At 40.9% G+C, this 11610-nt stretch overlaps 1 protein-coding gene across 2 annotated transcripts; it reads right to left on the reverse strand.

Moving 5' to 3' along the window:
- Nucleotides 1-1973: 1973 nt before the first annotated feature.
- zgc:103759 (U8 snoRNA-decapping enzyme) lies at nucleotides 1974-10103 on the reverse strand. Of its 2 annotated transcripts, XM_022209468.2 has the most exons (4): nucleotides 9499-10081; nucleotides 9309-9349; nucleotides 2477-2714; nucleotides 1974-2407 (listed from the first exon to the last, which is right to left on the reverse strand). In XM_022209468.2, the coding sequence occupies exons 1-4, from the start codon at nucleotides 9628-9630 to the stop codon at nucleotides 2117-2119; spliced, it is 702 nt and encodes a 233-aa protein (XP_022065160.1). In that variant the 5' UTR covers nucleotides 9631-10081; the 3' UTR covers nucleotides 1974-2116. The 2 variants fall into 2 exon arrangements, with proteins under 2 accessions (XP_022065160.1, XP_051805897.1); XM_051949937.1 differs by having other exon boundaries at nucleotides 1974-2714; nucleotides 9499-10103.
- Nucleotides 10104-11610: the final 1507 nt, after the last annotated feature.

Consider the following 11610-nt stretch of genomic DNA (forward strand, 5'->3'; position numbering starts at 1 on the left):
GGTGGGCCTGGGATCTTTTTGCATGGAGTTTGGTAAATGGTTGTATTTATATAGCGCTTTGAATAAAAGCATATGATATGTCACATTCACCCATTCACACACTGATGGCGGAAGCTGCCATGCAAGGTGCTAACCACAACCCACCAGGAGCAATTAGGGATTCGGTGTCTTGCTCAGGAACACCTCGCCATGAGCTCGACAGGCTGAGAATCAAACCAGCAACCTTCAAGTTGCAAGACGGCCACTCTACCCACTGATCCATGCCGCATGCGCTCCCTGTGCATGCGTGGGTTTTCTCCGGGTACTCCGGCTTCCTCCCACAGTCCAAAAATATGCTGAGGTTAATTGATTATTCTAAATTGTCCGTAGGTGTGAATGTGAGTGTGATTGTGTGTCTGTATATGTAGCCCTGTGACAGACTGGTGACCTGTCCAGGGTGTCCCCTGCCTTCACCCGAGTCAGCTGGGATAGACTCCAGCACCCCCCACGAACCTAGTGAGGATAAAGCGGTGTATAGAGAATGGATGGATGGATGGATGGATGGATGGATGACTCCACGTGGAAAGGTCAGAAGACTTTTAAAAATCTGATCATGAGACTTCACAAATATGGAAAAGGATACAAAAGGATCAGAAACCGACTAAAAATCTGTTAAAATACAGTAATCAGGAAGCATAGAAGGAGCCATAGAACCACTCATCAGGGCTGCAGAGTGGGGCGCGGCCGGACGATGGTCGCCCCTCTCCTGCCTCGCATCGCATATTTTTGGAGAACCTGGTGCTAAATCGCTTGCAGACGACTTGATTCTGAGTCAGGGTGTCATACGTAGCAGAGCAGCTCCCTCGCTGCAATCTATTGAAAGAAGGTGAACAGCAGAACCTTCTCAGTCTTGGACCTATGAGTTGCATCTGTCTGCATCATGGCTCCACATGGAAAAGACTTAAATTACAGTATCTGATTTTAAGACTTCTAAGAGATGGAAAAGGGTTCAGGAAGATGAGTGAGCAAGTAAAAATCTCTGAAAATAGAGTTGCAACAGTAATCAGGAGGTACAGAAGGAGCTGTAGTACCGCTAATCAGGGCTGTGGTGGTCGTCCTCCTGAAATGACGCCATGAAAAACGTGCTATTTGCACATTATAGTTCTGAAAAGGAGATTTGTAAGTGCTTCAGACTCAGTGGTTATCAAAGGAAATCAGTTTCTGTGACAGCTGAGACAGTGTGAACGACATTACGTAACGTCAGACTGTACGGACTGCATCCAAGAAAAAACTAAGAAAAACTTTCTTGTTCTTCAGAACAAAACTCCAAGATGAAACTTTGCTAAACAGTGAAAACAAGCCTGTTGGCTGTTCGGTGAAATGATGCCAAGATAAACTAGTTAAACTCAGATGAAGTCCAGCATGTTTGGCGTTAAACTGGCCAGGAGTACCACAGTGAATGTATAGTCCTGACAGTGAAGCACAGAAGTGGGAGTTTGATGCTATGAGTGTAAAAAGTGTTGAGGAGATGACGTTCATAGATGAATATACCACAATACCGGCTGAAACGGTGACTTCCAGTCTGCAGAAACTTGACAGAGGTGGAATATTCCGGCATGATAATGAACCACAAAACCACAAAGTTTCCAAAAATGCAAAACGTGAAAACTATGACTTGATCGAGTACGTCACTTGACTTTGGGGTGTATGTATCTTTAATACAGTAAATCTAAACTGTTATCTTTTCACTGTACATGGGAGCAAATACTCTTCTGTTCAACCATAAATTCTGAGGTACACAGTATGCTTTCTACCCTGTAAGCGTCAAACATTCTGCTGGAATAATTAAAACTTCATCCACATCGCGACATTAGCATATAAAAAGGCTTTACGAAGGAGTGTTGATGACAATAACAATACTTCTCGCATCTTTTTTGCTCAAATCAATGACTTGCTGATGATTCAAAGGACTGAGATGACAGAAAAAGCTCGGATGTGTTGGACAAAGTAAATACCTTTATTTCCATTAACGGTGAAGGAGTGAGAATGTGTTTATTTCCCCCCACAAAGTGTCTGATGCACAGTTTGTAATTATGAGTCACCAGCTCAGAATCAGCATGACGGCGTGCATGCAGGATTAAGCGTGTGCAGGATTGTGTTGCTGAGGGTCAAACTGCTTGTTTCCAGAGCAGGTGAGTTTCAGCAGCGTTTCCGTTGCTGCTCGAAGGTCCTCCGCAGCGTTCTCGTGGATCTTCAAAGAGTTTGCGAGTGCTTTCTGCAGCTCTGCCGAGGAAACGAGGTTGAGACTCAGCAGAGAGTCGATGAGCTGCGAGCGAGCATTGCCGATGAAGGAGTGCGACAGGAAGGATGCCAGGCCACCATCGCCGCCCTGCATGGCGTAGAGCGGCACTCTGACCATCCCCAGAACCTGAGGAAACAAACGGAGCGTGAGATCTGGCAAATCACCGCAATCAGTCACTCTGGACGGACGCATTACCTCCTGGCCGTGATCTGTTGCAGTGGATGCGGCCGCTTTCTCCACCTCCCTAATTTGCTCCTCCTCCATCTTCTTCACATAGAAGTGGGTGATGAGCTGTCGGGAGGAAGATGAAGATGAAGGAGCGTGGCAGGAGTCCACGTGATCCTCCACAGATATGGGTAAAGCTACACCCAGCTCCTCCGACAGCTCCCTGCTGAGCCCGGCCTCCAGCGTCTCCTCCGACGGGTTTACGAGCCTGAAGTGGGCGGAAGGTGGAGGTCAGAGGTCAGCATCTGAGATATGAAGGCAGATAAATAATGTCGGCTGTATTGCTCTCCTGGTACCACTGAGGGCAAGAGGAGATCAATCAAACCGACTGAACGTTCAGTGAATTTTAAAACTAGTTTGCTGGATATAAAACATGAGCATAACCTCTGGATGAAGTCAAAAAAGGGTCATGAACTTGTATTATTTATTACCGCCACCAGGGGGATACTCCTCTGGTTGCAGAAAGAAGCCTGATTGTGTAGAAGTCTAGGAGAAAATGAGTGTTTCTCACTTAATATGTTCAATCAATAAACAATTCCCTAACAGGTTTATGGTCTTGCTAATTATAGGTGCTCATTTTTTAATACAATATGATGTTAGTTTTAGAACTTATGGTCTAATTTGGTGTGAAATAGACAATAAAGGTGGTTACGTTTTAGGACTCGAGTTCTTCGCTTGTTATGTCCAAAAGATCAACCAAATTCTAAACTTGACACTCCATAACAGTACTCAAATAAATCAATCAGTGAATGTTTTATGGCTCTTATCCCAATTGTTTTCTCCAGACAAGATCCTTGCTTGTGTTGTACCTGCTCTCAGATGTACACTACCGTTCAAAAGTTTGGGGTCACCCAGACAGTTTCCTGTTTTCCATGAAGGTGCTAACATAACTGCATAAGGGTTTTCTAATCATCAATGAGCCTTTCAGCACCATTAGCTGACATAATGTAGCATTAGAACACAGCCCAGATAGCAAACTATGGGTGAATCAATGTTGAATCTATGTTGAGACCTAACGTAGAAATTATACAGAAAGCGCAAGGTTGATAAAATGTTGAGTCAACGTTTGCTTACATAGATTACATGTTTGCAAACATAGATTCAACATTAATTAAACATTGACCTGTCAAACATTTTAATTAAACCAAAATACAATGTAGATTCAATGGTATCTTTTAAACACAAACTTCAATGTTGACAAAATGTTGTTGAATCAACGTTGATCCAACCATCAGTCTTCAACCGTAACCACAATTCAACCTTCTTAACCCTAATTCAACATTGATTTAACATCTTTTGCTATCTGGGTAAAATGTGATTTATGGTTGAAAAGCAAACGTTGACTCAACATTTTATCAACCTTGCGCTTTCTGTATAATTTCGACGTTAGGTCTCAACATAGATTCAACATTGATTCACCCATATTTGCTATCTGGGAGGAGTGATGGTTGCTGGAAATGTTCCTCTGTTCCCCCATGGAGATATTCTATTAACCCTCGTGTCGTTCTGCTGGTCAAATAGACCCGTTTCAAAGTTTAAAAATGTGGAAAAAAAATTAATTTTCACAGTGAAACTTCTAATTTCCACATTTTTTTTTAATTTTTGAAAATTGTTCAGTGGAAAAAAAGAAATGTTAAAAAAGTGTTTAAGAACTTTTTTTTTTAAATCAACCAAAATCCAACTAATTTCAGTGGATTTTGGTTGATTTTTTTAGTGATTGTTCTTAAAGAAAATATTCGCAGTTTTACTGATATATATGTAATCACTTTAGATATTTTTATAATTTTTTGGAAAGATTTTTGCTCATTTTTTAAAAATATTTAATTATTTAATTTAATATTTAATAAAACTTTTCAGTGAATCTTTTAAGGAATTATTGGATTTTCTTCTTGAAGGTTTTGCAAATTTTCTGAAATTAGGGTAATTTTTTGCTGAATTTTTGGATTTTTTTCAGACAAGGAAACAATATTTTTTGGTGTACATAAAAACAACAGGAGAGTTAAAAATCAGATGTTTTCAGCTAGAATAGTCATTTACCACATTAACAATATCTAGACGGGATTTATGATTAATTTAAAATGATATTCATTGAAAAAATCCTTTTCTTTCAAAAACAAGGACATTTCTAAGTGACCCCAAACTTTGAAATGGTAGTGTAGATTGGTTTGGATAAAAGCATCTGCTAAATGAAATTGTAGAATTGTATTATGATGCCACAGTTACTATGTTTATCTCTTCTATAGTTTCTCACAGTACTATAAAATGAAACTACTGCAGATTTCACTAATAAATGAAGGGATTTCTGTGTGTCTGTTCTTTGTTTTCTCAACTACAGAACATTTGATCTACTTCAAACTTGGCAGGTTTGCTGCTTCAGAGCCATTTTTTGGGATCTTCACGGGGTCCTCAGTGGGTCTTTGGCTGCCAGTGGGCAGAGTCTGTCATCCCTGTTGCTAGGCAACGTCATGGGATTCACCATTTGTTTTAATTCTACTTCTGACCATTTGTTTTCTTGGTATACAACCTACAGAATACACTTACCATTTCTGAAGCAGTTTAGACATGTCTTGCTGCTGCATCTGTTTAATAGGACTAGATTTATTCAGAAACAAAAGAACTTCAGCAGAACATAATCGGCCAGTAGCAGCTCTTTGGAGGTGTGGTTAGCTCGCTAAATGTCAGTGAAACAGACAGAAAAGGCCACTTGGTGTCCTGTAATGAACTGAAGTGACCGCTGCTTTCACTTCTGTTGTGGCTCAGCAGGTCATTTGCTCACAGTTGCTATGTGGACAGTTTAAACAAAGCACTGTGGGGAGTTTTTAAAAGCCTGTGGTTCCAGGAGCAAACATCTGTACAGCAGATAACATCTTAAAACACAACATACCTGCAGTCAGCACCAGTACATGGAATAAACTGATTTTAACATTTTTTTTCATTTTTTTCTATCAAAGTTTGATTACAGAATCATTCTTTTTAATATAGTTTAGAAAAACACCTGTTAAAAATAGGAGCATAACAAAATTAACATGCTAGCTACTTTAACATCCTGCACTCAGGTTTTTGAGCTACATGCTAATGTCACTCTGCTAATAGTCAAAAAGGCAATAGGTTGATATTTAGCAGGTGTAATGTCCATCGTGGTCATCATCTTGGTTTGTCATGCTACCATGCTAATGTTTGCTAATCAATACAAAACATGATGTCATTAGCTTTGCTTGCACAGTGGTATAGTGGTTAGCACTTTGCCTTCCAGCAAGAAGATCCCCGGTTCAAATCCCGGGGTGGGCCTGGGATCTTTCTGCATGGAGTTTGCATGTTCTCCCTGTGCATGCGTGGGTTTTCTCCGGGCACTCCAGCTTCCTCCCACAGTCCAAAAATATTCCAAGGTTAATTGATTACTCTAAATTGCCCGTAGGTGTGAGAGTGATTGTTTGTCTGTATATATAGTCCTGTGACAGACTGGTGACCTGTCCAGGGTGTCCCCTACCTTCGCCCGAGTCAGCTGGGATAGACTCCAGCGACCCCAGTGAGGATAAAGCGGTGTATAGAGAATGGATTAGCTTTGCTAGCATGTGACGTTAAACGAAAATATTAAGGAAATTAAATTAGATTTTGACCTTAAGCTAGCACTAAACAAAAATTCCTTCCAAAAGATAGCCCAAATGGGATATAAATATGTGTTTCAGTTAGTTTGAAAATGAATCCAGTGTTTGTTTGTTGAGATATCTCACCAATAAATTAGAGAATCTGTGTGTGTTTGCCTGTCTGTCGCATATCTCGATAACTATACATCCAAACTACACTGCTCCAAAAAAATTAATGGAACACTTTTTAATCTAAGTATTGCATCAAATCAGTGAACCATGTGGGATACTGATCTGGTCAAGTAAGTAACTGAGGGGCTTTTTAGTCAGTTTCAGCTGCTTTGGTGTTCATAAAATTAACAACAGATGTACTTGAGGGGTAACAATGAGACACCCCCCAAAACAGGAATGAGTTTACAGGTGAAGGCCACTGACATTTTTTCCTTCCTAATGTTTTCTGACTGTTTTTCACTAGTTTTGCATTTGGCTAGGGTAAGTGTCACTTCTGGTAGCATGAGGCGATACCTGGACCCTACAGAGGTTCCACAGACAGTCCAACTCCTCCAGGATGGCACACCAATGCGTGCCATTGCCAGAAGGTTTGCTGTGTCTCCCAGCACATTCTCAAGCGCATGGAGGAGATTCCAGGAGACAGGCAGTTAGTCTGGGAGAGCTGGACAGGACTGTAGAAGGTCCTCAACCCATCAGCAGGACAGCTATCTGCTCCTTTGTGTAAGGAGGAACAGGATGAGCACTGCAATAGCTCTACAAAATGAGCTCCAGCAGACCACTGGTGTGAATGTCTCTGACCAAACAATCAGAAAGAGATGTAATGAGAGTGGTCTGAGGGCCCAGCGTCCTCTAGTGCCCGCTGTGCTCGCTGACTGACACCGTGGAGCTCGGCTGGCATTTGCCATAGAACACAGGAATTGGCAGGTCCACCACTGGTGCCCTGTGCTTTTCACAGATGAGAGCAGGTTCACCCTGAGCACATGTGACAGACATGAAAAGGTCTGGAGAAGCCGTGGAGAACGTTATGCTGCCTGTAACATTGTTCAGCATGACCGGTTTGGTGGTGGGTCAGTGATGGTGTGGGGAGGTATATCCATGGAGGGACACACAGACCTCTACAGGCTGGACAATGGCATTCTGACTGCCTTTAGGTATCAGGACGAAATCCTTTGACCCAGTGTCAGACCCTACATTGGTGCAGTGGTCCTGGATTCCTTCTGGTGCACGACAATGCCCAGTCTTATGTGGTAAGAGAAGTCATGCAGTTCCTGGAGGATGAAGGAACTGATACCATTAGCTGGCCCCCATGCTCACCTGACCTGAATCCAATAGAACACCTTTGGAACATTATGTTTTGTTCCATCCAACACCATCAGGTTGCTCCTCAGACTGTCCAGGAGCTCAGCGATGCCCTGGTCCAGTTCTGGGAGGAGATACCCCAGGACACCATCCATCGTCTCATTCAGAGCTTGTCCCGGCATCGTCAGTCATGCATACAAGCACATGGAGGCCATACAAACTACTGAATAGCATTTTGAGTTGCTGCCAAGGAATTTCAGCAAGATGGACCAGTCTGCCACATCAGTTTTTCACTTTGATTTTGGGGTGTCTTGAATTTAGCCCTCCTGGGGGGTTGATCATTTTCATTCCCATCAAACAATGTGGCATTTTTCATTCCTAACACATTAACCAGCCCATAGCAATGTAAATATCCAGTTAGTTTTTTCCCTGCATTGAAATATGATGTGTTTTCAAAGTGTTCCTTTAATTTTTTTGAGCAGTGTACTTCAAGCTTTGTAGGTGTATTGCTGAACACTTGAGGAAGTGCAGTGTCAAATTTGAAGTTGGTTGTATGAACAGTGGCCAATTTTGGCTCCCCAAAGTGGCCTTTGGCTGGTGAATAACGCAACCTCACTTCTAACCCCAAAACCCAAATATTGACCTTATGATAAAAAGTCTGATGATCACGGACGTCAGTGGCATCTGGGAAATATGAATTTCTATTTAAAAAATCCTGGCAATTCTACATGGAACATGAATATCTGAACTTAAATGAAAGAAAACTTTTACCAACTACATATTGGTGCTAGAGGCGAAGTCACTACGATTCATTCACTGAGGAGCATGAATGAGCAAAATGTACAACATTTTACTGCCATTAAAACAATGGTTGATGAGACAATTCCTTCTGAACTTAAGTTAAATTCAACAGACATGACTAAAGGCCAGTTCGTGCTTTACGTATCCAAGATTTTATGAAAGTATGCACGAGGTAAATGCCACCAAAGTGTGCAGAGGAGAGACTGTAGGAGGAGATTCTCGGTCATCCACACCTTAATAATTTATCATCAAAAGATCTGTAATTAAAGTAGTGGCTGCAGGACGTTGGAGACGCAGCAGGAAGTCCTGGTTTCTCCAAAAACAACGCGCTGTGTCCACCCACTGTGCTCAGCAAACCTCAGGAGAATTCACACTGACACGGTGCCACAACACAATCTGTGATTCAGTCTGTAGGAAGAGCAAAGTCACGGCCTTTCAGAGACGCTCACGTTTGATTTTCTGTGTTCGATATGATGCGACTGTCTGCAGCAAACTCACGGACTGTATGCATGTACACTTTTACAGCCTGCACAGATGGGCATGAAAAGCAGACACTGGCCCAAATGGTGGCATCATTTGAGGAGTTTCTCATTTGCAGTGACATTCAAAACTCCCAGGTTGATTGACACCACAGGTTCTGTCCACTGCTCCAGTTTCTTAATACAGTTTCTCCTTTGTTTTGCCGATGTCATTGTGATTTTTCAGACTTGCCTTCTTGCCTCGTTACATAATTTCGCTGTGTTGGCGAATGATGCACCAGAAATCCTGGCAGCAAGTACCGCAAATCACAGATACAAAGGCACGGGTGATTCAGATTTAGTCGAATGCTAATTAAGCAGTGTGTGTCTGACAATCTGTGTTTTAAAAAAAAAGAAAAAGAAGAAGAGAGATTTAAAGACGAGATAAGGCGCCTTACAGAGGAACCTGCCACGCACATCTTCTTATCTCTCGTTGCTCTTTTGTGCAGCTTGATGTGTGACTTTGTGTGAGTGCTTGTTCTGTGTAGTGAAGCTTTTATAGCTGTAAAGAAGAAGAAGAAGGCTTTACAAAGCGGAGGTAAATGTACCTGAGCACATGAAACAGAAGCAGCAGCAGGAAAGACTCACCCGCCAGGGAAACCCAGCAGACCGTCAAAGCGCATCTGCATCTGTAGGAAGTGACACATTCTGTTATACACTCACAGAAATGAGTGTTTTTACTCAAACAAGCAGAAATGGGAAGGTGTGCGCTGCTTGTTCAATCATTTCAGTTCATGACACACGTGCACGTGCACACACACACACCAGCAGCGCTCACCAGGACGACGTGTCTGATGGGAATTCTCCCAAACAGCTGAGTTCTCGTGTCACAGTAGAGCATCACATGGCATGCATGCCTGCAGCCGGCGCATGCCAACGCCTCCGCCCTCGACAGCTGTCCACTCGCCATCTACAAGTCTGAACACTAAATGACACGGCTGACTGCTTCCTGGTCACTGTGGACGGCTGCCTCTCCACCATCCAAACACTCTGTTCTGTTTGTTTGTTCTCTCATGTGCTGAGTCAACAGAAACCTCCTGATCAGCCTGAAGGCCCAAGAGTCTGACTGCACAGAAACCCACAGGGAGCTGAGCAGCACCAGGAAGCTCAGAGGAACGTCTCCAGGGCTCGTTTGAAAATGTTCTGGCGCCCTCTGCTGGTGCGGAGGAGAGAAAGCTGTTCCTGGACTGAACTTCTCATCCGGACTTCATGAATCACACGTTTCCTGCTGCAATACAAAACTTTGAACCCATTTCTCTCAAAAACTACAGAAGGGGGGTCAGACCACTCTGCTTCCAAACCCTTATTGTTCAAAACACTTCAAAAATTATCCAAAATGACTTGAAAATGATCCAGAATTACAGAATTGTTTCCAGAAATTATATTTAAAAAATTTCAGAATGAAAGTATGCCAAAATGACTGGAAAATGCCCCAAAATCAGTCAGAATTTGTCTAAAATGATTAGAAATTATCGAGAAAGATTGGAAATTTGCAGAATGACACTAAATCTGTCCAAGATGCTTTAAAAAAAATCATCCAAAATGACTCAAAATTTGTCAAAAATGACTTTGTCCAGAATTACACAAAAGTTGTCAGAAATGACAAAAATCTTCCCAAAATGATACAAAAAATTACCAAAATTACTTAAATCTAGAATGAATTGTAAATTATTAAAAATGACTGAAAACTTGCAGAATAACATGAGAGGGTTAGAAGCAGAGTGGTGAAACCCACAAAAAAATCCAAACTGAGTTTTAGATCATTTCTTTGATATTTTATGGTCTAGATGTTAGTGGTAAAGTGTCTACCCCACAACCCAAATATTGTGTTACAGTGAATGTTGGACCATTTTTCTCAAAAACTACAGAAAGTGGGTCAGACCACTCTGCTTTCAAACCCTTTAAGTCATAGAAAAACAACTAGCTACACAGCTAAAGTCATTAAAGAAGCTAACAATGTGGCTAAATCACAGAGGAAGTTAAAGTTACAGAAAAAAGCTAACTACAAAGCCAATATAAAGTTAGGTCATTTGTATTACATATAATATAGTAGTGTGTTAACTTTAATATTTAATATAAAGTCTGATTTATTTGTATTTTAGATAATATATAGTAGAGTCTTAACTTAAATATTCAATATAAAGTCAGATTATTTGCCTTATATACAATATAGTAGGGTTTTAACTTTAATATTTAATATAAACTCAGGTAATTTGTATTTTATATAAAAGAGAAGGGTCTTGGCCTTAATATTTAACTTAATCAGATAATTTGTAAGTGTATATAATACTGTAGGGTCTTAACATTTAAGTTGGTAAACTTAATTTGTACTATATATAATATTGTAGACTTCCAGCATTAAAGTTAGTAAGATTAATTTATTTTATATATAATATAGGAGAGTCTTAACCTTAATATTTAATATAAAGTCAGATTTATTTGTATATTGTAATAAAATAGTAAGGTCTTAGCCGTAATATTTAATATGAAGTCAGGTAATTTGTATTTTATGTAATATGGTAGCATCCTAGCTTTTATATTTAAACTTTCTGTGCAAATTTGAATGTCATCCTCTGATCTTTGCCAGCTGTTGTTTCAAATATGTTGTATAAATGACTGTTATCTGACTTTTACTCTTCAACCATTTATAGTTTGTTTTGCACATTCTAAATACAGAAAAAGTGCAGTTAAGATCGATAGGTCAGGGTGGCAGTTTTCATCTCTTTTGCTCAAACAACATTACTACTAATAAAAAAAATAAAAAATAAAACCTGTGAGATGTGATGCCCACGTGTTTTTCTTCTCTGTATAAAACGCTGTTTCACTCTCCTGTCAGCACTTTCTCACCGCTCCGCTCCACACTGGACTTTAAGCTCTGCGGTGACGTCTA

This window comes from Acanthochromis polyacanthus, chromosome 6, assembly GCF_021347895.1.
Source record: "Acanthochromis polyacanthus isolate Apoly-LR-REF ecotype Palm Island chromosome 6, KAUST_Apoly_ChrSc, whole genome shotgun sequence".
Taxonomy (NCBI): Eukaryota; Metazoa; Chordata; class Actinopteri; family Pomacentridae; genus Acanthochromis; species Acanthochromis polyacanthus.

What these genes read in the sequence shown, in the direction of transcription:
- zgc:103759 (XM_051949937.1), bottom strand. Translation starts at nt 9,630, where the DNA reads ATGGCGAGTGGACAGCTGTCGAGGGCGGAGGCGTTGGCATGCGCCGGC. An exon ending in CCATCAGACACGTCGTCCTG is followed by an intron (nt 9,350 to 9,498) that starts GTGAGCGCTGCT and finishes CACTTCCTACAG; the next exon opens with ATGCAGATGCGCTTTGACGG. An exon ending in CTGCTGGGTTTCCCTGGCGG is followed by an intron (nt 2,715 to 9,308) that starts GTGAGTCTTTCC and finishes CGCCCACTTCAG; the next exon opens with GCTCGTAAACCCGTCGGAGG.